The 24195-nt window shown below is 57.5% G+C and overlaps 1 protein-coding gene and 1 long non-coding RNA gene across 3 annotated transcripts in view; one reads left to right on the top strand and one right to left on the bottom strand.

Annotated features, from left to right (window-relative positions):
- Nucleotides 1-11480: 11480 nt before the first annotated feature.
- LOC123841852 (uncharacterized) lies at nt 11481-15960 on the bottom strand. Its single transcript, XR_006790308.3, has 3 exons — nt 15913-15960; nt 12945-13036; nt 11481-12459 (listed from the first exon to the last, which is right to left on the bottom strand). It is a non-coding gene; the product is annotated as an uncharacterized LOC123841852 (long non-coding RNA).
- Nucleotides 15961-16510: 550 nt separating this feature from the next.
- IL13RA1 (interleukin 13 receptor subunit alpha 1) overlaps nt 16511-24195 on the top strand; it is a 58210-nt gene continuing 50525 nt past the window's right edge. Inside the window, exons 1-2 of one of the 2 annotated variants that reach the window (XM_064574502.1) lie at nt 16511-16873; nt 23133-23272. In XM_064574502.1, the coding sequence (XP_064430572.1) occupies nt 16786-16873; nt 23133-23272 (228 nt within the window). In that variant the 5' untranslated portion in view covers nt 16511-16785. The remainder of the gene's footprint in view (nt 16874-23132; nt 23273-24195) is intronic. The other variant, XM_064574501.1, reaches the window with a different exon arrangement.

Consider the following 24195-nt stretch of genomic DNA (forward strand, 5'->3'; position numbering starts at 1 on the left):
CAGATGGGGTAGGGCAGGGTCTTGGAGGCTGGTGGAGAGTCCTGAGAAGGGGGGTTAGGGTAGGGCCTTGGGGGCTCGTGGAGGCTCCTGAGCAGCTGGGGTAGGGCAGGGCCTTGGAGGCTGGTGGAGAGTCCTGAGAAGGGGGGTTAGGGTAGGGCCTTGGGGGCTCGTGGAGGCTCCTGAGCAGCTGGGGTGGGGCAGGGCCTTGGAGGCTGGTGGAGAGTCCTGAGAAGGGGGGTTAGGGTAGGGCCTTGGGGGCTCGTGGAGGCTCCTGAGCAGATGGGGTAGGGCAGGGTCTTGGAGGCTGGTGGAGAGTCCTGAGCAGGCAGGGTAGGGTAGGGTCTTGGAGGCTGGTGGAGAGTCCTGAGCAGATGGGGTAGGGTAGGGCCTTGGAAGCTGGCGGAGCGTCCTGAGCAGATGGGGTAGGGCAGGGCCTTGGAGGCTGGTGGAGAGTCCTGAGAAGGCGGGTTAGGGTAGGGCCTTGGAGGCTGGTGGAGAGTCCTGAGAAGGGGGGTTAGGGTAGGGCCTTGGGGGCTCGTGGAGGCTCCTGAGCAGATGGGGTAGGGCAGGGCCTTGGAGGCTGGTGGAGAGTCCTGAGAAGGGGGGTTAGTGTGGGGCCTTGGAGGCTGGTGGAGCGTCCTGAGCAGATGGGGTAGGGTAGGGCTTTGGAAGCTGGCGGAGAGTCCTGAGAAGGGGGGTTAGGATGGGGCCTTGGAGGCTGGTGGAGCGTCCTGAGCAGGTGGGATAGGGTAGGGCCTTGGAAGCTGGTGGAGAGTCCTGAGAAGGGCGGTTAGGGTAGGGCCTTGGGGGCTCGTGGAGGCTCCTGAGCAGATGGGGTAGGGTAGGGCCTTGGAAGCTGGCGGAGAGTCCTGAGAAGGGGGGTTAGGGTGGGGCCTTGGAGGCTGGTGGAGCGTCCTGAGCAGGTGGGAAAGGGTAGGGCCTTGGAAGCTGGTGGAGAGTCCTGAGAAGGGGGGTTAGGGTAGGGCCTTGGGGGCTCGTGGATGCTCCTGAGCAGATGGGGTAGGGCACGGCCTTGGAGGCTGGTGGAGAGTCCTGAGAAGGGGGGTTAGGGTAGGGCCTTGGGGGCTCGTGGAGGCTCCTGAGCAGCTGGGGTAGGGCAGGGCCTTGGAGGCTGGTGGAGAGTCCTGAGAAGGGGGGTTAGGGTAGGGCCTTGGGGGCTCGTGGAGGCTCCTGAGCAGATGGGGTAGGGCAGGGTCTTGGAGGCTGGTGGAGAGTCCTGAGCAGGCAGGATAGGGTAGGGTCTTGGAGGCTGGCGGAGAGTCCTGAGCAGATGGGGTAGGGAAGGGCCTTGGAAGCTGGCGGAGCGTCCTGAGCAGATGGGGTAGGGCGGGTCCTTGGAGGCTGGTGGAGAGTCCTGAAAAGGGGGGTTAGGGTAGGGCCTTGGAGGCTGGTGGAGAGTCCTGAGAAGGGCGGTTAGGGTAGGGCCTTGGGGGCTCGTGGAGGCTCCTGAGCAGATGGGGTAGGGCAGGGCCTTGGAGGCTGGTGGAGAGTCCTGAGAAGGGGGGTTAGTGTGGGGCCTTGGAGGCTGGTGGAGCGTCCTGAGCAGATGGGGTAGGGTAGGGCTTTGGAAGCTGGCGGAGAGTCCTGAGAAGGGGGGTTAGGGTGGGGCCTTGGAGGTTGGTGGAGCGTCCTGAGCAGGTGGGATAGGGTAGGGCCTTGGAAGCTGGTGGAGAGTCCTGAGAAGGGGGGTTAGGGTAGGGCCTTGGGGGCTCGTGGAGGCTCCTGAGCAGATGGTGTAGGATAGGGCCTTGGAAGCTGGCGGAGAGTCCTGAGAAGGGGGGTTAGGGTGGGGCCTTGGGGGCTCGTGGATGCTCCTGAGCAGATGGGGTAGGGCACGGCCTTGGAGGCTGGTGGAGAATCCTGAGAAGGGGGGTTAGGGTAGGGCCTTGGGGGCTCGTGGAGTCTCCTGAGCAGATGTGGTAGGGCAGGGCCTTGGAAGCTGGTGGAGCGTCCTAAGAAGGGGGGTTAGGGTAGGACCTTGGAGGCTGGTGGAGAGTCCTGAGAAGGGGGGTTAGGGTGGGGCCTTGGAGGCTGGTGGAGCGTCCTGAGCAGGTGGGATAGGGTAGGGCCTTGGAAGCTGGTGGAGAGTCCTGAGAAGGGGGGTTAGGGTGGGGCCTTGGGGGCTCCTGGAGGCTCCTGAGCAGATGGGGTAGGGCAGGGCCTTGGAGGCTGGTGGAGAGTCCTGAGAAAGGGGGATAGGGTATGGCCTTGGGGGCTCGTGGAGGCTCCTGAGCAGATGGGGTAGGGCAGGGCCTTGGAGGCTGGTGGAGAGTCCTGAGAAGGGGGGTTAGGGAAGGGCCTTGGAGGCTGGTGGAGGCTCCTGAGCAGCTGGGGTAGGGCAGGGCCTTGGAGGCTGGTGGAGAGTCCTGAGAAGGGGGGTTAGGGTAGGGCCTTGGGGGCTCGTGGAGGCTCCTGAGCAGATGGGGTAGGGCAGGGCCTTGGAGGCTGGTGGAGAGTCCTGAGCAGGCAGGGTAGGGTAGGGTCTTGGAGGCTGGTGGAGAGTCCTGTGCAGGCAGGGTAGGGTAGGGTCTTGGAGGCTGGCGGAGAGTCCTGAGCAGATGGGGTAGGGTAGGGCCTTGGAAGCTGGCGGAGCGTCCTGAGCAGATGGGGTAGGGCACGGCCTTGGAGGCTGGTGGAGAGTCCTGAGAAGGGGGGTTAGGGTGGGGTCTTGGAGGCTGGTGGAGCGTCCTGAGCAGGTGGGATAGGGTAGGGCCTTGGAAGCTGGTGGAGAGTCCTGAGAAGGGGGGTTAGGGTGGGGCCTTGGGGGCTCGTGGAGGCTCCTGAGCAGATGGGGTAGGGCAGGGCCTTGGAGGCTGGTGGAGGGTCCTGAGCAGGCAGGGTAGGGTAGGGTCTTGGAGGCTGGTGGAGAGTCCTGAGCAGATGGGGTAGGGTAGGGCCTTGGAGGCTGGTGGAGACACCTGAGAAGGGGGGTTAGGGTAGGGCCTTGGGGGCTCGTGGAGGCTCCTGAGCAGATGGGGTAGGGCAGGGCCTTGGAGGCTGGTGGAGAGTCCTGAGAAGGGGGGTTAGGGTATGGCCTTGGGGGCTCGTGGAGGCTCCTGAGCAGATGGGGTAAGGCAGGGCCTTGGAGGCTGGTGGAGAGTCCTGAGCAGGCAGGGTAGGGTAGGGTCTTGGAGGCTGGTGGAGAGTCCTGAGCAGGCAGGGTAGGGTAGGGTCTTGGTGGCTGGTGGAGACTCCTGAGCAGATGGGGTAGGGTAGGGCCTTGGAAGCTGGTGGAGTGTCCTAAGCAGATGGGGTAGGCAGGGCCTTGGAGGCTGGTGGAGAGTCCTGAGAAGGGGGGTTAGGGTAGGGCCTTGGGGGCTCGTGGAGGCTCCTGAGCAGATGGGGTATGGCAGGGCCTTGGAGGCTGGTGGAGAGTCCTGAGAAGGGGGGTTAGGGTAGGGCCTTGGGGGCTCGTGGAGGCTCCTGAGCAGATGGGGTAGGGCAGGGTCTTGGAGGCTGGTGGAGAGTCCTGAGCAGGCAGGGTAGGGTAGGGTCTTGGAGGCTGGCGGAGAGTCCTGAGCAGATGGGGTAGGGAAGGGCCTTGGAAGCTGGCGGAGCGTCCTGAGCAGATGGGGTAGGGCAGGGCCTTGGAGGCTGGTGGAGAGTCCTGAGAAGGGGGGTTAGGGTAGGGCCTTGGAGGTGGTGGAGAGTCCTGAGAAGGGGGGTTAGGGTAGGGCCTTGGGGGCTCGTGGAGGCTCCTGAGCAGATGGGGTAGGGCAGGGCCTTGGAGGCTGGTGGAGAGTCCTGAGAAGGGGGGTTAGTGTGGGGCCTTGGAGGCTGGTGGAGCGTCCTGAGCAGATGGGGTAGGGTAGGGCTTTGGAAGCTGGCGGAGAGTCCTGAGAAGGGGGGTTAGGGTGGGGCCTTGGAGGCTGGTGGAGCGTCCTGAGCAGGTGGGATAGGGTAGGGCCTTGGAAGCTGGTAGAGAGTCCTGAGAAGGGGGGTTAGGGTAGGGCCTTGGGGGCTTGTGGAGGCTCCTGAGCAGATGGGGTAGGGTAGGGACTTGGAAGCTGGCGGAGAGTCCTGAGAAGGGGGGTTAGGGTGGGGCCTTGGAGGCTGGTGGAGCGTCCTGAGCAGGTGGGAAAGGGCAGGGCCTTGGAAGCTGGTGGAGAGTCCTGAGAAGGGGGGTTAGGGTAAGGCCTTGGGGGCTCGTGGATGCTCCTGAGCAGATGGGGTAGGGCCCGGCCTTGGAGGCTGGTGGAGAGTCCTGAGAAGGGGGGTTAGGGTAGGGCCTTGGGGGCTCGTGGAGGCTTCTGAGCAGCTGGGGTAGGGCAGGGCCTTGGAGGCTGGTGGAGAGTCCTGAGAAGGGGGGTTAGGGTATGGCCTTGGGGGCTCGTGGAGGCTCCTGAGCAGATGGGGTAGGGCAGGGCCTTGGATGCTGGTGGAGAGTCCTGAGAAGGGGGGTTAGGGTAGGGCCTTGGAGGCTGGTGTAGAGTCCTGAGAAGGGGGGTTAGGGTAGGGCCTTGGGGGCTCGTGGAGGCTTCTGTGCAGATGGGGTAGGGCAGGGCCTTGGAGGCTGGTGGAGAGTCCTGAGAAGGGGGGTTAGGGTAGGGCCTTGGGGGCTCGTGGAGGCTCCTGAGCAGCTGGGGTAGGGCAGGGCCTTGGAGGCTGGTGGAGAGTCCTGAGAAGGGGGGTTAGGGTAGGGCCTTGGGGGCTCGTGGAGGCTCCTGAGCAGATGGGGTAGGGCAGGGTCTTGGAGGCTGGTGGAGAGTCCTGAGCAGGCAGGGTAGGGTAGGGTCTTGGAGGCTGGCGGAGAGTCCTGAGCAGATGGGGTAGGGTAGGGCCTTGGAAGCTGGCGGAGCGTCCGGAGCAGATGGGGTAGGGCAGGGCCTTGGAGGCTGGTGGAGAGTCCTGAGAAGGGGGGTTAGGGTAGGGCCTTGGAGGCTGGTGGAGAGTCCTGAGAAGGGGGGTTAGGGTAGGGCCTTGGGGGCTCGTGGAGGCTCCTGAGCAGATGGGGTAGGGCAGGCCCTTGGAGGCTGGTGGAGAGTCCTGAGAAGGGGGGTTAGTGTGGGGCCTTGGAGGCTGGTGGAGCGTCCTGAGCAGATGGGGTAGGGTAGGGCTTTGGAAGCTGGCGGAGAGTCCTGAGAAGGGCGGTTAGGGTGGGGCCTTGGAGGCTTGTGGAGCGTCCTGAGCAGGTGGGATAGGGTAGGGCCTTGGAAGCTGGTGGAGAGTCCTGAGAAGGGGGGTTAGGGTGGGGCCTTGGAGGCTGGTGGAGCGTCCTGAGCAGGTGGGAAAGGGTAGGGCCTTGGAAGCTGGTGGAGAGTCCTGAGAAGGGGGGTTAGGGTAGGGCCTTGGGGGCACGTGGATGCTCCTGAGCAGATGGGGTAGGGCACGGCCTTGGAGGCTGGTGGAGAGTCCTGAGAAGGGGGGTTAGGGTAGGGCCTTGGGGGCTCGTGGAGTCTCCTGAGCAGATGGGGTAGGGCAGGGCCTTGGAAGCTGGTGGAGCGTCCTGAGAAGGGGGGTTAGGGTAGGGCCTTGGAGGCTGGTGGAGAGTCCTGAGAAGGGGGGTTAGGGTAGGGCCTTGGGGGCTCGTGGAGGCTCCTGAGCAGATGGGGTAGGGCAGGGTCTTGGAGGCTGGTGGAGAGTCCTGAGAAGGGGGGTTAGGGTAGGGCCTTGGGGGCTCGTGGAGGCTCCTGAGCAGCTGGGGTAGGGCAGGGCCTTGGAGGCTGGTGGAGAGTCCTGAGAAGGGGGGTTAGGGTATGGCCTTGGGGGCTCGTGGAGGCTCCTGAGCAGATGGGGTAGGGCAGGGCTTTGGAGGCTGGTGGAGAGTCCTGAGAAGGGGGCTTAGGGTAGGGCCTTGGAGGCTGGTGGAGGCTCCTGAGCAGCTGGGGTAGGGCAGGGCCTTGGAGGCTGGTGGAGAGTCCTGAGAAGGGGGGTTAGGGTAGGGCCTTGGGGGCTCGTGGAGGCTCCTGAGCAGATGGGGTAGGGCAGGGCCTTGGAGGCTGGTGGAGAGTCCTGAGAAGGGGGGTTAGGGTAGGGCCTTGGGGGCTCGTGGAGGCTCCTGAGCAGATGGGGTAGGGGAGGGCCTTGGAGGCTGGTGGAGAGTCCTGAGCAGGCAGGGTAGGGTAGGGTCTTGGAGGCTGGTGGAGAGTCCTGTGCAGGCAGGGTAGGGTAGGGTCTTGGAGGCTGGCGGAGAGTCCTGAGCAGATGGGGTAGGGCAGGGCCTTGGAGGCTGGCGGAGCGTCCTGAGCAGATGGGGTAGGGCAGGGCCTTGGAGGCTGGTGGAGAGTCCTGAGAAGGGGGGTTAGGGTAGGGCCTTGGAGGCTGGTGGAGAGTCCTGAGAAGGGTGGTTAGGGTAGGGCCTTGAGGGCTCGTGGAGGCTCCTGAGCTAATGGGGTAGGGCAGGGCCTTGGAGGCTGGTGGAGAGTCCTGAGAAGGGGGGTTAGGGTAGGGCCTTGGGGGCTCGTGGAGGCTCCTGAGCAGATGGGGTAGGGCAGGGCCTTGGAGGCTGGTGGAGAGTCCTGAGAAGGGGGGTTAGGGTAGGGCCTTGGGGGCTCGTGGAGGCTCCTGAGCAGCTGGGGTAGGGCAGGGCCTTGGAGGCTGGTGGATAGTCCTGAGAAGGGGGGTTAGGGTAGGGCCTTGGGGGCTCGTGGAAGCTCCTGAGCAGATGGGGTAGGGCAGGGCCTTGGAGGCTGGTGGAGAGTCCTGAGCAGGCAGGGTAGGGCAGGGCCTTGGAGGCTGGTGGAGCGTCCTGAGAAGGGGGGTTAGGGTAGGGCCTTGGAGGCTGGTGGAGAGTCCTGAGAAGGGGGGTTAGGGTGGGGCCTTGGAGGCTGGTGGAGCGTCCTGAGCAGGTGGGATAGGGTAGGGCCTTGGAAGCTGGTGGAGAGTCCTGAGAAGGGGGGTTAGGGTGGGGCCTTGGGGGCTCGTGGAGGCTCCTGAGCAGATGGGGTAGGGCAGGGCCTTGGAGGCTGGTGGAGGGTCCTGAGCAGGCAGGGTAGGGTAGGGTCTTGGAGGCTGGTGGAGAGTCCTGAGCAGATGGGGTAGGTTAGGGCCTTGGAGGCTGGTGGAGAGTCCTGAGAAGGGGGGTTAGGGTAGGGCCTTGGGGGCTCGTGGAGGCTCCTGAGCAGATGGGGTAGGGCAGGGCCTTGGAGGCTGGTGGAGAGTCCTGAGAAGAGGGGTTAGGGTAGGGCCTTGGGGGCTCGTGGAGCCTCCTGAGCAGATGGGGTAGGGCAGGGCCTTGGAGGCTGGTGGAGAGTCCTGAGAAGGGGGGTTAGGGTAGGGCCTTGGGGGCTCGTGGAGGCTCCTGAGCAGATGGGGTAGGGCAGGGCCTTGGAGGCTGGTGGAGAGTCCTGAGCAGGCAGGGTAGGGTAGGGTCTTGGAGGCTGGTGGAGAGTCCTGAGCAGGCAGGGTAGGGTAGGGTCTTGGTGGCTGGTGGAGAGTCCTGAGCAGATGGGGTAGGCAGGGCCTTGGAGGCTGGTGGAGAGTCCTGAGAAGGGGGGTTAGGGTAGGGCCTTGGGGGCTCGTGGAGGCTCCTGAGCAGATGGGGTAGGGCAGGGCCTTGGAGGCTGGTGGAGAGTCCTGAGAAGGGGGGTTAGGGTAAGGGCCTTGGGGGCTCGTGGACGCTCCTGAGCAGATGGGGTAGGGCAGGGCCTTGGAGGCTGGTGGAGAGTCCTGAGAAGGGGGGTTAGGGTAGGGCCTTGGGGGTTCGTGGAGGCTCCTGAGCAGATGGGGTAGGGTAGGGCCTTGGAAGCTGGTGGAGTGTCCTAAGCAGATGGGGTAGGCAGGGCCTTGGAGGCTGGTGGAGAGTCCTGAGAAGGGGGGTTAGGGTAGGGCCTTGGAGGCTGGTGGAGAGTCCTGAGAAGGGGGGTTAGGGTAGGGCCTTGGGGGCTCGTGGAGGCTCCTGAGCAGATGGGGTAGGGCAGGGCCTTGGAGGCTGGTGGAGAGTCCTGAGAAGGGGGGTTAGGGTAGGGCCTTGGGGGCTCGTGGAGGCTCCTGAGCAGATGGGGTAGGGCAGGGCCTTGGAGGCTGGTGGAGAGTCCTGAGCAGGCAGGGTAGGGTAGGGTCTTGGAGGCTGGTGGAGAGTCCTGAGCAGGCAGGGTAGGGTAGGGTCTTGGAGGCTGGTGGAGAGTCCTGAGCAGATGGGGTAGGGTAGGGCCTTGGAAGCTGGCGGAGCGTCCTAAGCAGATGGGGTAGGGCAGGGCCTTGGAGGCTGGTGGAGAGTCCTGAGAAGGGGGGTTAGGGTAGGGCCTTGGAGGCTTGTGGAGAGTCCTGAGAAGGGGGGTTAGGGTAGGGCCTTGGGGGTTCGTGGAGGCTCCTGAGCAGATGGGGTAGGGCAGGGCCTTGGAGGCTGGTGGAGAGTCCTGAGAAGGGGGGTTAGGGTAGGGCCTTGGAGGCTGGTGGAGGCTCCTGAGCAGATGGGGTAGGGCAGGGCCTTGGAGGCTGGTGGAGAGTCCTGAGAAGGGGGGTTAGGGTGGGGCCTTGGGGGCTCGTGGAGGCTCCTGAGCATTTGGGGTAGGGCAGGGACTTGGAGGCTGGTGGAGAGTCCTGAGAAGGGGGGTTAGGGTAGGGCCTTGGAGGCTGGTGGAGAGTCCTGAGAAGGGGGGTTTGGGTAGGGCCTTGGGGGCTCGTGGAGGCTCCTGTGCAGATGGGGTAGGGCAGGGCCTTGGAGGCTGGTGGAGAGTCCTGAGAAGGGGGGTTAGGGTATGGCCTTGGGGGCTCTTGGAGGCTCCTGAGCAGATGGGGTAGGGCAGGGCCTTGGAGGCTGGTGGAGAGTCCTGAGAATGGGGGTTAGTGTAGGGCCTTGGAGGCTGGTGGAGAGTCCTGAGAAGGGGGGTTAGGGTAGGGCCTTGGGGGCCCGTGGAGGCTCCTGAGCAGCTGGGGTAGGGCAGGGCCTTGGAGGCTGGTGGAGAGTCCTGAGAAGGGGGGTTAGGTTAGGGCCTTGGGGGCTCGTGGATGCTCCTGAGCAGATGGGGTAGGGCAGGGCCTTGGAGGCTGGTGGAGAGTCCTGAGCAGGCAGGGTAGGGTAGGGTCTTGGAGGCTGGTGGAGAGTCCTGAGCAGGCAGGGTAGGGTAGGGTCTTGGAGGCTGGCGGAGAGTCCTGAGAATGGGGGTTAGGGTAGGGCCTTGGGGGCTCGTGGAGGCTCCTGAGCCGATGGGGTAGGGCAGGGCCTTGGAGGCTGGTGGAGAGTCCTGAGAATGGGGGTTAGGGTAGGGCCTTGGAGGCTGGTGGAGAGTCCTGAGAAGGGGGGTTAGGGTAGGGCCTTGGGGGCTCGTGGAGGCTCCTGAGCAGATGGTGTAGGGCAGGGCCTTGGAGGCTGTTGGAGAGTCCTGAGAAGGGGGGTTATGGTAGGGCCTTGGGGGCTCGTGGAGGCTCCTGAGCAGCTGGGGTAGGGCAGGGCCTTGGAGGCTGGTGGAGCGTCCTGAGCAGGCAGGGTAGGGCAGGGCCTTGGAGGCTGGTGGAGCGTCCTGAGAAGGGGGGTTAGGGCGGGGCCTTGGAGGCTGGTGGAGAGTCCTGAGAAGGGGGGTTAGGGCGGGGCCTTGGAGGCTGGTGGAGCGTCCTGAGCAGGTGGGATAGGGTAGGGCCTTGGAGGCTGGTGGAGAGTCCTGAGAAGGGGGGTTAGGGTAGGGCCTTGGGGGCTCGTGGAGGCTCCTGAGCAGATGGGGTAGGGCAGGGCCTTGGAGGCTGGTGGAGAGTCCTGACAAGGGGGGTTAGGGTAGGGCCTTGGGGGCTCGTGGAGGCTCCTGAGCAGATGGGGTAAGGCAGGGCCCTGGAGGCTGGTGGAGAGTCCTGAGCAGGCAGGGTTGGGTAGGGTCTTGGAGGCTGGTGGAGAGTCCTGAGCAGTCAGGGTAGGGTAGGGTCTTGGAGGCTGGTGGAGAGTCCTGAGCAGATGGGGTAGGGTAGGGTCTTGGAGGCTGGTGGAGAGTCTTGAGCAGATGGGGTAGGGTAGGGTCTTGGAGGCTGGTGGAGAGTCTTGAGCAGATGGGGTAGGGTAGGGCCTTGGAAGCTGGTGGAGTGTCCTAAGCAGATGGGGTAGGCAGGGCCTTGGAGGCTGGTGGAGAGTCCTGAGAAGGGGGGTTATGGTAGGGCCTTGGAGGCTGGTGGAGAGTCCTGAGAAGGGGGGTCAGGGTAGGGCCTTGGGGGCTCGTGGAGGCTCCTGAGCAGATGGGGTAGGGCAGGGCCTTGGAGGCTGGTGGAGAGTCCTGAGAAGGGGGGTTAGGTTAGGGCCTTGGGGGCTCGTGGAGGCTCCTGAGCAGATGGGGTAGGGCAGGGCCTTGGAGGCTGGTGGAGAGTCCTGAGAAGGGGGGTTAGGGTAGGGCCTTGGGGGCTCGTGGAGGCTCCTGAGCAGCTGGGGTAGGGCAGGGCCTTGGAGGCTGGTGGAGGGTCCTGAGCAGCTGGGGTAGGTTAGGGTCTTGGAGGCTGGTGGAGAGTCCTGAGAAGGGGGGTTAGGGTAGGGCCTTGGGGGCTCGTGGAGGCTCCTGAGCAGATGGGGTAGGGCAGGGCCTTGGGGGGTAGGGCAGGGCCTTGGAGGCTGGTGGAGAGTCCTGAGCAGGCAGGGTAGGGTAGGGTCTTGGAGGCTGGTGGAGAGTCCTGAGCAGGCAGGGTAGGGTAGGGTCTTGGAGGCTGGTGGAGAGTCCTGAGCAGGCACGGTAGGGTAGGGTCTTGGAGGCTGGTGGAGAGTCCTGAGCAGGCAGGGTAGGGTAGGGTCTTGGAGGCTGGTGGAGAGTCCTGAGCAGATGGGGTAGGGTAGGGCCTTGGAAGCTGGCGGAGAGTCCTAAGCAGATGGGGTAGGGCAGGGCCTTGGAGGCTGGTGGAGAGTCCTGAGAAGGGGGGTTAGGGTAGGGCCTTGGAGGCTTGTGCAGAGTCCTGAGAAGGGGGGTTAGGGTAGGGCCTTGGCGGTTCGTGGAGGCTCCTGAGCAGATGGGGTAGGGCAGGGCCTTGGAGGCTGGTGGAGAGTCCTGAGAAGGGGGGTTAGGGTAGGGCCTTGGAGGCTGGTGGAGGCTCCTGAGCAGATGGGGTAGGGCAGCGCTTTGGAGGCTGGTGGAGAGTCCTGAGAAGGGGGGTTAGGTTGGGGCCTTGGGGGCTCGTGGAGGCTCCTGAGCAGATGGGGTAGGGCAGGGCCTTGGAGGCTGGTGGAGGGTCCTGAGACGGGGGGTTAGGGTAGGGCCTTGGGGGCTCTTGGAGTCTCCTGAGCAGATGGGGTAGGGCAGGGCCTTGGAGGCTGGTCGAGAGTCCTGAGAAGGGGGGTTAGGGTAGGGCCTTGGAGGCTGGTGGAGGCTCCTGAGCAGATGGGTAGGGCAGGGCCTTGGAGGCTGGTGGAGATTCCTGAGAAGGGGGGTTAGGGTAGGGCCTTGGGGGCTCGTGGAGGCTCCTGAGAAGGGGGGTTAGGGTAGGGCCTTGGGGGCTCGTGGAGGCTCCTGAGCAGCTGGGGTAGGGCAGGGCCTTGGAGGCTGGTGGAGAGTCCTGAGAAGGGGTGTTAGGGTAGGGCCTTGGGGGCTCGTGGAGGCTCCTGAGCAGCTGGTGTAGGGCAGGGCCTTGGAGGCTGTAGAGAGTCCTGAGAAGGGGGGTTAGGGTAGGGCCTTGGAGGCTCATGGAGGGTCCTGAGCACATGAGTGCCCTGTTGAATCCAAGAGTCAATTTAATAATCACTGTAAAGTTTGGAGACCTGAAGTCAATCGGCTTCAGGACACTGACCCCGACAGATACCCTAGCAGCACACTTCTCAGCCTCAGGCGAAAGCCGGAGGATCCAGTCCCGAGCCCCCGTGCAAACAGCACTCTCCCGAGTGAGCTGCACTAAACCTGCAAGGAAAACCACTTACGGAAGAGCAAGAACCTCCAAGTCACCGAAACCCAGACCCCGAGAGCGTGGTATGGCACTGACATTGACCGCGTCACATTCAGTTTTACATTCTCTGTGGTGCCAGACAGCGTGTTTGCTCGAGCCACCCCAAACAAACTCAGAATCTAAGTAAGAGAAGCGTGTCCACACTTGCTGTACGCACATGGTTTCAGGACAAGCCCCCCGGTGGTTGTCCCTTCCAGTCAGATTACTGCCCCAAAGCTCCTCGTAGGTGAAAATCCGAGAGTTACCCTGGGCAGAGTCTCCGGCCTCCAGGAGCTTGAATCTGGGGGCAGCTCAGGACATGCACACAAACCTCTTTGTTAATTGCTACAGTAGAAGCATTTGTCGAGAGAGAGTAAAGAATTTTGCATTTGGGGGTTAAAGAACCTTAAAAAATGTGACATTGGAGGAACGGAAAAGCTTTCTGGTTAAAGAGAACAGCAAGAGGGTAGGTTTGTAGGGAGAAATCATCAGAGGTGACAAACGGGGGCCAGGCAAGTGGTAAGTGGGGGAAGCAGGCCAGGCCAGGGAGCATGGGGCCTGTGCCGACTGGGAGCACATGCCCCATTGTTAAGGTGGCAGCACCTGATGAGCACCCGCGGACCGCTGGTGCACTGGAACTCAGGTCCAATGCTACCCCAATTTCTGGTATCTTCATTTCTTTAAAAAAAAAAAAAAAAAGATTTTATTTATTTATTTGTCAGAGAGAAAGAGAGCACAAGCAGGGGGAGCGGCAGGCAGAGGAAGAGGGAGAAGCAGGCTCCCCGCCGAGAAAGGAGCCCGATGCGGGACTCGATCCCAGGGCCCCAGGATCATGACCCGAGCTGAAGGCAGGCGCCTAACTGACGGTGCCACCCAGGCATCCCCAGAACTTCTGATTTCTTAAGAGAAGCTGAAAATCCGGGGTGTCATGCAAAATCTCCTGATTTTTTTTTTCATGTTTAGTATCTAAACCCAAATATATTTAAACACGATGTGGGCCAAACAAAACTGCCTGCAAAGGACTTTGAGCCTAAAGCTGGCCGGTTGGCTGAGAGGGCTGGGCCGCGGAGTGACTGGGGGAGCCTGGCTGGTGAGGGGACTGTGAGAAATTCGGGGAATCCGTCATGAAGAAGCAAGCTGGCAGACAAAGGAGTCAAGACTACCTTTTGTGGCATTTGAGGGGAGGAGGTGTCCCTTTAAGAAGCTTGAGCTGGGAGTGAAATGATCCGACCTGCACATCGGGAAGATTTGTCACCTGGCGGGGAGAAGGGCAGACCCTTGTAAGGAAAAGGCAATAAGGACCTGAAGAGACCAGTGGAGGTGAGGAAGGGGGAGAACTGACGTGAGAGATGTCTTGTGATAGAAGCCCTGCGTGGCTGGATGGCTGGGCGGGGGAAACCACACACGCCAGATACAGGAAAGGAATGTGTCAAGGTTAAATACTTTGAGTGTCAACCTCTCACTGATTTTTGGTGGGCATGAGGACAATGGATGGATAGGGGCCAAGTGCAAATATAACAAAGAGTACACTAGCTCAGGACTTCTCCACTTTGGCACTCTGGTCATTCTGAGCTGGATAATCCTTTGTAGGGGTTGGGGGGGCTGTCCTGTGCATAGTGGGGTGTTGAGCAGCATCCCTGACCTCTACTCACTAGATACCAGTAGCACACCCTCGCACCCCAAGTGGGGACCACCAAAAATATCTCCAGACGTTGCTAAATGTCTCCTGAAGAGGACAAATCAACCCTCGTGGGGACCTATTGCTTTAGTGTCAGAAGAAGGGAAATTCCCTATTTGCTGTTTCCCTTTTTTCTTTTCACTGCAGTGGTGGTGAGTATCTGTTCGGTTTTGGCCTGATAAAAGGCATAAGACCCTTTGTGAGATTTTTACCTAAGGGGCCAGAATTCTTAGCTAAGCCCTTGGTATATATGCTGAAGTCTGCATCCTTGATGAATTCAGGAGGGTGTTTCTAACTGGCTGGAAAGAGAGCTGACTTTGGAAAGAGGAACATCATTCTTTCTCCCCAACTATTTTCTTGTTTGTGCCCTCTCCCAACTCCACTCACAAAAAAGGAGGAAGCCTTAGTGAAAAGGGTAAAGATCCAAAAAGCCAATGGGAGCGGCCAAGGTACCTGGGGCAGTCCAGAATTCCAGCCACCTCAGGGCCAAAGCGAAAGGAAAGACAATCGGTAGTCTCACACCCAAATCGTCAGGGGCTCAATGAATTACGAATTACAGCTAAACATGATGCGGACTCATCGTGACTTGGATTACACAAAGCCCAAGTAAGAGATGTTTATTGCAATGCCTGGGAACCCATCCCTTCGGCTTCATCCTCCCGCAGACCAGAGCAGTGGCCTAATTCAATCTAAGATGCTCTTTGAGTAAAAGTACACGGAAATTACAAATAAAAGATTGATGTTGAAGAGAGAGCATTCCTAAACCTTTTTTTTTTTTTTAAACGTGGCTTAAAATTTAGGGTAGAGAGGAAGTGGGACTGCCTAGAACACTTGTTTTTGTTTTTGTTTAAGATTTTATGTGTTTATTTGACAGAGAGAGACACAGCGAGAGAGGGAACACAAGCAGGGGGAGTGGGAGAGGGAGAAGCAGGCGTCCCGCGGAGCAGGGAGCCCGATGAAGGGCTCGATCCCAGGACCCCGGGATCATGACCCGAGCCAAAGGCAGATGCTTAACGACTGAGCCCCCCAGGCACCCCTGCCTGGAACACTTGTACTCACGGTCAGCAGCTCAGTACTCTTATGGTCATGCCTCTGCCCTTTGTCTTTTGCCTCACAACTCTCACAATTCTCGGGACCTTTTCTGGAGGCTAACGACCGTCGTGAGCCTTATTTTTCTAGCCATTTGCTGCCATTACTATTCATTTCATTAGGCACTCCCTCAATCCGTGCCAGACAATGCCCACGGTGGCACTAAGCCAGTCCCCAGGGGCTCCTGTTCCAAGTGGAGACTTCGTAAAAGGCCGATGACATAATCGTTTTGGAAATGTTATTATAAACTTACTGTATAATGTTTATAGCAAATGTCAACAAGTATATATGTGTGTGGTGATGTGAGCGGGGGTGGGGGAGAGGTCTTAGGTTAGAAAGTGGCTGGCCTATCTGCAAGGGGATTCAGAAATAATAGTAATATCTCTCAGTTCTACCAGCTTCCATAGCTTACAAAGTGTTTTCATAAACATTACATCATTCAGTAATACATGCAGACAAGGAGTGATTCTGAACCTTGAATGCCAAGACTTATCTCAAGATTCTGCACAGGGAGGCCTGCCTCCTGGAAGCCTCCTTTGCTCCTTCTCTCCCAGAAGGTGCCCCTTCTTTGTGCCCCACAGTTCCTTGCTTTTGCCCTTATGAGAGCCCCCCCCCCCCACTGGTGGCAGCTCTTTGTTGGCAGGGCCTGCTTTTAATTAGGGGCTACCCCAGTTCCTGGAAGGACAGTAAATATTTATTGAACTCAAGGGCCATAATTCTCAGAGTGAGGCCGTTGTTTCGGGTAGGTTAAACATCCCCATGCCTGGAGACTAGGGGTGTTATCAGCATTTTTACTGCTATATTTTTTTGCGACAGATTTCGGGTGTACACATTGGCTTAATTCAACCAAAATACACCTGGGTTAGTGGGTCTCATCATCCATCCAGATCTGACCCTTTTTTGGGGGGTGGTGAGAGAATAATGCCCCTCCCCAAAGATGTCCATGCCCTAGTCCCAGCCAACGGGGAATACGTGACTTTATATGGCAAAGGTGACTCTGTAGATGTGATTCAATAAAGGATTCTGAGATGGGGATTATCTGGTAGGTCCAATCTAATCACTAAGGTTTTTATTAATGAAAAAAGGCAGCAGGAGGGTCAGAATCAGAGAAGTGACCTGAGCAGTGGCCTGGGCCGCCTGGAGAAGCTAAACCCTGCTGCTTCTCTCTCAGAACCTCCAGAAGGAACACAGCTCTGCTCACGCCATGATTTTGGCCCAGTGAGACTTCTGACCTCCCGAACTCTAAGAAAAACCCCGTGGCAAATCACTACATTTATGGTAATTGGTTATAGCAGCAATAGGAAAGTAACAGGGGTTCCCGTTCTCCTCCATCCCCAGCCTCATCGACCTTCATAGTCACTCACTTTCTGTGTGTCCTTCTGACTCACCGTCTGACTCTAAACCTGTGAAAAAGAAAAATGCAGAAAGTTGGTTGTGTGCTTTTCAGAATGCAAGTACTGGACATAGTATGGCACCGTCCTTCCCATTTAAAATTTTGCTCCCCACCACCACCCCCCCCCCCGACTCAACATTCTGTATTGCCAGCTTTCCAATACACCTTCCGGCCTTTTCGCCAAACACGCCCCTGCTAAGTCCCCCCTTAGGTCTTGGGCCCCGAGCCCATCCTGGGAGGTGGGGTTGGGATTAGGAAGGCTGGAGTCAGAGTTTAGGAAACAGGGGCTTAGAGGCCGACGACTGGGAGCCGCCTCTCCGGACTCCCAGGCCGCGGCTCCTTCCCGGCGGTGGCCCTGACCCGGGGCCCCGGGGCGGGGGGCGATGGACGGCGGCAGCCCCGGCGCGACCCAGGTCCCGCAGCTCCGCGCGCACAGGCGGCGCCGGCCGGGGCTGGCTCGGGCGCGCGGAGGGCGGGACCGGCGGGCGCCTGGGCTGGGCCGCGACGTGCTCGAGGAAGTCCAGTCTGGCCCGAGCCGAGCCGGGCTCCGGAGCGGCCGGGGCGGCGGCGGGGCCAGGGGTGGCGCGGCGCGAGGCGCGGCAGGCGCGGCAGGCGCGGCAGGCGCGGGAGGCGCGAGGACCCCGGCGCCCCGCCCCCTACGCCCGCGGCTCGCGGCTCGCGGCTCGCGGCTCGGGTTACCTGCGGCGGGTGGGCGGGGCGGCCTTTGCGTTCTGCGCCGGCCCCCAGTCTCCAGGGCGGCGGAGCCGGGAAGTGGGAGAGGGAGCGAAGGAGGCGGAGACCGCCGAGCCCCGCAGCCCGGCCGGGCTCCGAGGACAGGGGCTGCATGGAGCGGCCGGCGCGGCTCTGCGGGCTGTGGGCGCTGCTGCTGTGCGCCGGCGGCGGCGGCGGCGGCGGGGGCGCCGCGCCTACCGGTGAGTTTGGCCGCCGGCAGGGGGCGGCGGCCGAGGGGGCGGCTGGGGTCGCGGCCGACGGGGGCCGGGGGCTGCGGCGAGGGAGGGCGCTGGTTGGGGGGGGCCGGCCTCACGACGCCCCGCGCTCGGAGACCGCAGCCTCCGGCGCCCGGTTCGAGCTGGGGTTCCCGGGTCGCGGGCGGCCGTGGCGGCGGCGGCGGCGGCGGAGCGGGACGACTCGCCGCCGCACTTGCCTCGCATCGTCGCGAAGAGCCGAGGAGCCCGGGGCCCAGGCGCGGGAGAGAAAAGTGGCCGCGGTGTCCGAGGGCGGCGGGTCGGCACCCGGGAAGTCGCCCGGGAGGGGATGAGGGGGCCAGGAACCGGCGGGGTTGGCGACCGAGGTCCGGGCGCGCCGGGATCGCCCCGGGGCTCCTTGCCGGGGACCTCGCGGGTCGAGTGCGGGGGTGGAGTTGAAGGGAGCTCCCGAAGACCCCGGTGCTCGCGGAGAAAGGACGTGGGGGCCACGGCCTCCTCTGGCGTTCGGGAAATCCGTTTGGGAAACCCGGAGCAGCATCGGCGTGAAGGCCTTTTTGTTTTCTTTAATAGCCCTTAGATTTGGAAATAATTTTCGGTTTACAGGAGAGTTGCCAAGGTACTCCAGGGAGTTCGCATATACCCCTCGCCCTGTGTGGCAGCTTTTCATCAATCAGCCGGGCAGAGTTCTACCGGGAAAAGTAGAATGACTTCCTCACGGACAGCTCCCGGCTCGAGTGGCCTTCTGGCCACGTCGGGGGACCACAGTGGCTCCAAATTTGAGAGGTTTTATTACCATATTGACACAGACGCCCACAATTTGCTCACTGCATTTCCACCAGTGTGTTGGGCTTTGAAACCCAAGTTGAAGTGTTGATTGGGAAATCTTGATGCGCTCTATTGATTCAGTCCACAAAACGTATGCAGGCTGCTCTATGCCAGGTGGTGGTCTAGGGGCTGAGGACGCTGGGGGTGAGTGAAACAGACCAGGTCCCGCCCTGTACAGCTTCCGTGCTATTGGCAGAGTCCCGGGGTTGGGGGGTGCGGGCGGAGGCGGGGAGTAAAATATCAGGTTGTCAGATGGCACCAAGTACAAGGAAGAAAAACAAAGCCGGGAAGGGGTTTGCCGTTATAAATAGGGTGAAGTGGGAAGCCCTTACTGAAAAGGTGGCATTTAAAGTGGAGGCCTGAGGCAGGTTTGAAGTTTCCAGTTAATAATTATTCAAGCGTCTGCGTTGTTGAGCTCTGAGCCAGGCTCTGGGGGTTCTCGGAGAGCCTTAGGGTGTACAGCATAATCCTTGCCGCCCCCTACGTGCGGCAAGATCGGATTCTTAAACCCGTATGAGGAAGCTCAGTGCAGAGAAGGGAAGGGACTTGTTGAGGGTCACCCCACTCATTGGGTTCCTGATTTTCACCGCCCTGCTCCAACACCTTCCCTCCTACAGACTCCCACACAAACAGCTGTAACAACAGCTGGCCTTCTAGATAATGCCCGGCAACCCCCCACTTAATCAGTTTTGTCTCAGCGGTTCATTGGTAACTTGGTTACTTAGAATACAGAAACTTTTTTCCCATTAGAAAAAATATTGATAGGGGCGCCTGGGTGGCTCAGTCGGTTAAAAGGGGCTGCCTTCGGCTCAGGTCATGATCCTGGGGTCCTGGGATCGAGCCCCATGTCCGGCTGCCTCTTCCTCTGCCTGCCACTCTGCCTACTTGTGCTCTCTGTCGAATAAATAAATAAAATCTTTTAAAAAAATATTGATAGAATTGCAAGGAGGTATGGTGAAGGAAAAAAAAAAGAAACAGGGGACTTAAGTTTTCTGACATTTCCCAGCTGTGGGGCTCTGGGCTAGTCATTTCCCCGTGCTCACGTGGCAGTTACCTGATCCGTAAGTTCTAAGGGCTCTTCCTAGCTCTAAGCTTCTCAGTGTTCATAAAAATGATTAGGTTACCAGCTTTGTTTAGTCTGTTTAGGCTGCTGGTCCACGTGGTGGCGTGTCTTAATAACCACAACTAGCATTCTATAGTGTTTAATATACTCTGTGCCACGCAGTGTTGTGAGTTTTTTCACTTAACGTTGTTTCATTTCGTCTTTACACAAAACCTATCCTGTAGGTGCTGCTGTGAGTCCCATCTTGTATATGAGGTAGCTGAGGCACGGTGAGGTTAAGAGCCTTGCTCCAGGGCGCCTGGGTGGCTCAGATGGTTAAGCGTCTGCCTTCGGCTCAGGTCATGATCTCGGGGTCCTGGGATCGAGTCCCGCATCAGGCTCTCTGCTCCTTGGGAGCCTGCTTCTCCCTCTGCCTCTCTCTCTCTCTCTCTCTCTCTCTCTCTCTCTCTTTGTCTCTCATGAATAAATAAATAAAATCTTTAAAAAAAAAAAAAAAGAGCCTTGCTCCAGGCCTCGTGGGTTATGGTAGAGTGGAGCGAGGCTTCCAGTCCCGGTGGCCAGACTCCAGAGTTCATGCCCTTGACCACTGTATTCACTGCCTCCCTCTGTTGAAGGGAGGGGAGTCCTTGGCTGGGAGAGGAGCTGGGCACCTCCCAGAGCAGCAGGGCAGGATTGGTTGGGACCCATGAACAGATGTCCAGGTCATCTGTTAAGAAGTGACTGACCGTATATTGGAGACTCGCTTTATAAGGGCCACAGCGCGTGGTCCAAACCGTAAGCACTGTAGGCGTCTGGAAGAGGGAGAGCCGTGAGGGCCGGCAGTTGCCGGGAAGTGGTAAAAACTTGAGCTAGACCTTCAGGATGGGTGGAATTTGAGTGGGTGGAGAAATTCTTCCTAGTTGGGGGAGAAGAGCAGGAGCAGAGACGCAGGAGTGCGGGGGCAGAGGGTGTTCCTTTGTGGGCAGTGAGCAGCCCGGCTTGGCAGGAGGGTGTGTTGGCAAAGTCAGTCGAGGCGGAAGAGTTTCGTTTGCCCACGAAGGCGCTGAGCGGGGCACGGCACGAGGGACATGACAGCGGAGGAGAAGCAAGCAGGGAGACCTGACCGGGTGACAGGAATCGCTGGAATGTAAAGCTATGCAGGGCTCCAGGGTTGAAGATGTCTGCTAGAAAGATGTGTTGTAAGTGTCTCCTGTCCAGGGCCGGGACTTAACTGGGGTCAGCCTGCCTCGAGGGGCCCAGCAGAGCACGCTGGTGTAATTGGGATGATTAGAAGAGATGTTGCAAGAAGAAATGGACAGACATTGATGACTGACTAGATGTAAGGGAAGGAGGCAGTGACTCATGTATGACTGTTGTGATTAACTTTTCCCGGAATATGCATGCCGCTGCCAGCTCCTGGAATGGGGTAGGGGAGAGCAAAAGTGAATCCCTAATCAACATGCCTTATTAGAAAGAGCACGGACCATGTCAGTTCCTAAGTAGAATGGGACGCTGTGCTTCATGACCATACAGACTCACTTGAGGTCTGAAGTTGAGTTGGGGGGAGCCACCCACTTGAGTCCCTCCCGCCTGCCCATTCCCCTTTTCGGAAGGCAGTGATCAACCTCTAAGAAATGGTCTAACTTGTTCTGTCTCACAGGCTGCGGGCACGTATACGTTCCACAGCCAACCAAAGCAACTGTTGAGAGCTGTTTTGTTTCTTCAAAAAGAAAGTAGATAGCTAACATTTTCATAGCACTTGCTTTGGGCCGAGCACTGTTCTGAGCATTTTATCTGTATTAACTCAGTTCATCCTCAAAATGACCCTTTTTTGATGGGTTATTATTTTTATCCTTGTGTTACATATAAGAAAACTAGAGCATAGAGAGGTTAAGTAACTATCCAGCTAGTAAGTAGCAGAGCTGGGGCAGGAACTCAGGCAGTCTGGCTCCAGAGTCCATGCTCTTAATCCTACACTCTACTGAAAGTATATTATGTCTTACACATGAGGAGCTGTCAGAGATCTTTACAAGAAGTACAGTCACCACTTATTTATGTACATATCTCAGTGTGTTATATGCATATACACACGTATTCATTTCTATCTAAATGTTTGGAGATTATGTATTTAAAGTTTCTGGACAAGTGTGTGTATGTGTGTGTGCACGTGCATGTATTTTAAAGTATAAGAAGTAGAAAAATCTCAAGGGAAATGGAAGGAACCATTGGGGGGGAGAAAAAGGATGGCAGATAGCCACAAGTCCTAAAATGCAAACCAATTAGAAGATTTGACTAAAAGGCACTTCAGAACAGATGGGGGGAAAATAAACCCATTGGAGAGATTGGAAATAATGCAGGCTATTGTTCTATCAAAATACTGAGGTTAAAAAGTAGATTTTATAAGTCTTGAAGATTGAAGTGTGATTTATGTGAACCATAAATAGGTAGTATATTTTTTATTATCAGAGCTTTAATTTTTGTGTGGGGGTAGGAAGGTAGAGCGTCAGCAAGTTTGCTGTACTCTGTTTCTGGAAAGTAGAGAATAAGACTGAGACACCTAAAGTAGATTATAGTCTTTAGGAGGAACAAAGTTTTTATTTTTTTTATTATTTATGTACTATTTATTTATTTAAAGAGTTATTTGAGAGAGAGAGAGAGAAAGAGCAGGGGGAGGGAGGGGTGGAGAGAGAATCTCAAGCAGACTCTGTGCTGAGCGCGGAGCCCAACACGGGGCTCGATCTCATGACCTGAGCCAAAACCAAGAGTCCGACGTTCACCCGACTGAGCCACCCAGGTGCCCCGGAACAAAGGTTTTATTAGAGGCTCCATAGCTGACAAATGATTTGTCTTCCAAAGTTTCATCCACGTGATGTTAGAAAGACCAAAATGGAGTAGCTGTACTCGCTAGTCATTGCTTCGAATCCTTACGTTAGCACTGTTGCCCGAGCCGTGGGGGCTTCCAGACACTAGCTGGGTTTTGATGCAGTGCAGTAGGAATTTTCTGCTTCTGCTGGTCCTGCTGTGGGCTGCTCCTGCCCACAGTTGGGCCTTTGGTCAGCCTTGTGGAAAAACTAATGGTAGAAGAGTTGGGAAAGAGGGAATGAATACCCAAAGTCCAGGGCCTTTGCAGGCTGCTATGACTAAAACTGACGTTTGGGGAAATGCCAACTATGTAGTGCCTGTGGGGCTCCTGTTTGGGGACAAAAGGCATTTTTTGTTCAGTTAAAGAGGAAGGTGATGATATAAGTATTTACAGATCCCGTAAGAGGCCCAGTGCACTCCAGAGTGTTGGCATAGAGTAAAAAATACAGCTCTGTGGATTGACAAATTAAGACAACTGTGGCTCGTAAGTAATTACTAATGATTGCTTGCAACGTTGGACCATTTGGAGGGTTTTTTTTTTTTAATTTAATAAACTTTATTTTGGAGTGATTTTCAATTTACAAAAAAGTTGCAAAGATAGGGCAGAGAGTCCCTGTACGCTCCTCATCCACTTTCTGGGGGACAGTCCTGGTCGTCCTGGTCACAGGAGCTGTCAGCAAAGTTTGAGATGATGTTTCGTTCCCCCAACCCCCGCTCTATGTATTTCCCTGCGTTGGGCAGAAGCAAACTCCTTTCCCTGGTGATAGAACTTGGTCCAAAATAGTAGCGTCACTAAGTATTTGGTAGAGGCAGTGGTGGGTTTTCTCCAAATGAAACATACTTTTGAGACACTGGTCCAGTTTCTCCTCTTCTCTTCCCTCTTCAGATTAGTCAAGGCTACAGTCCCAGCTGTTTATTGTCAGACCTCAAGGGAACAACAAGGACTCTTAAATCTCTTTCAGGACTTCTTTGGAAAAGTTCTAAAAACTGTTACCAGGTCACGTTAGCAAGCATGAGGAAAAGATATGCTGCTTAAACTCACGCACAGAACTGCTGAGATTGACGTGGCTCTGTCGAGTGAGGTGTAGGTCCCAAGCATAGGGAACCCCAAATTCCTGCAGGAGGGAAGCGGAAATTTAAGACTATACTCTTCCCTGTGTCCACACTATAGCAAGTAATTCAGAATGTGGCCCTGGAGGCACACTTTCTGGGTCTGTATCCCGACTCTGGCGTTTATGAGCTATGGGACATGGGGCAAGTGACTCATGGTTCTTGACCTCCGTCATTTCATCTTTAAGATGAGGTTGATAGTCCCTATCTCGCCAGATGGTTGTGAGGAGCCAGTGGATTAGTGGGGAGAGTACTTAGAACAGTGCCTGGCTCAATAAATGTTAGCTGTGGTTAACTCAGTTTTAGTGTTCTTGGCCTCTAGGACTGGGAGGAATGGCTCACGTGGCCCACTGAAAAGCACTGGCTGATGTTGCTAAATTTATTTCTTGTGCTTGATTTGAGCAGAAACGCAGCCACCTGTGACAAATCTGAGTGTTTCTGTTGAAAACCTCTGCACGGTCATCTGGACATGGGATCCTCCTGAGAGAGCCAGCCCGAATTGCACCTTACGGTATTTTAGTCATTTTGACAACAAGCAGGATAAGGTAAGTGTTCTGGAACGTATTGCATTGACGAGGTAAAGTGAACACTATGAATTGGAGCCAAGAATAAACGGAATTCCAATCTTACTTCAAAGTGGGAATTTTGTTTTGGGTCGTGTCCCAATTTTACCTGGGAAAATGGCTGAAAAGACTGTTGGAAAAAAACTGAGCATTTAAACATTTGAAAATATTTGCTCATTATCTGATAGTCAAATGCGATGAGATTACTCTGTTAGGAACTACCAGATATCTTTTGTCTACTAGGCACTGAACAGATAATTATGTTAAACTGTGTTCCCGTGTTCCTGCCTGTAGCCTCGTATGTAGACCACACTTCCGGTTTCTCAGGGAGCTTTCACGTTCACCGTCTTGCTAATGACATGCACACAGATATGCAGGAACCATGCAACGCAAGAGTAAATGGCCGCATGGCAAGTGAAAAAATAAGACGTCTGTGGCAGATAGGCTTGACTAGGTTTCCCGATGCCTGAGGAAAAATGAGGGGAACATTCAGCCTTCCCAGTCAGATGTGGTCAACGGGCATACGTGAATTTTTGTTAACGGGACTGGATCATTTCAGATTCCTTATGATAGTCTTATTCAACGGAATTTTCGCTCGGGCCTGATTGGTTTGAAGCCCCTTCTAATTGACAGGTTCTTCAAAGCATCAGATCATCTGTCCAAAACTGTTTTATATCTTTATGCCTTCTTTCAGTGAAGGGGGAGGTCAGGGACATTTGGGGTTGAATTTGTCCAGGATTGTGAGGAGGCTGAATGAGAAGTTGTTATTAGTGACAGGGCTTTGGCTCAGTGAATTTCGAGATCAGCAGATTCATGCAGCTCGGCGGCAGGGAGAGTCAGGAGAACTGGGTTCTAGTTGGCGGACCACTCAGCTATCTCTGTGGCCTGGGCGAGTTACCTAACCT

Source organism: Mirounga angustirostris, unplaced genomic scaffold (genome assembly GCF_029215605.1).
Source record: "Mirounga angustirostris isolate CCGP_5_RB_7025 unplaced genomic scaffold, mMirAng1.0.hap1 SCAF_11, whole genome shotgun sequence".
NCBI classification, from domain to species: Eukaryota; Metazoa; Chordata; class Mammalia; order Carnivora; family Phocidae; genus Mirounga; species Mirounga angustirostris.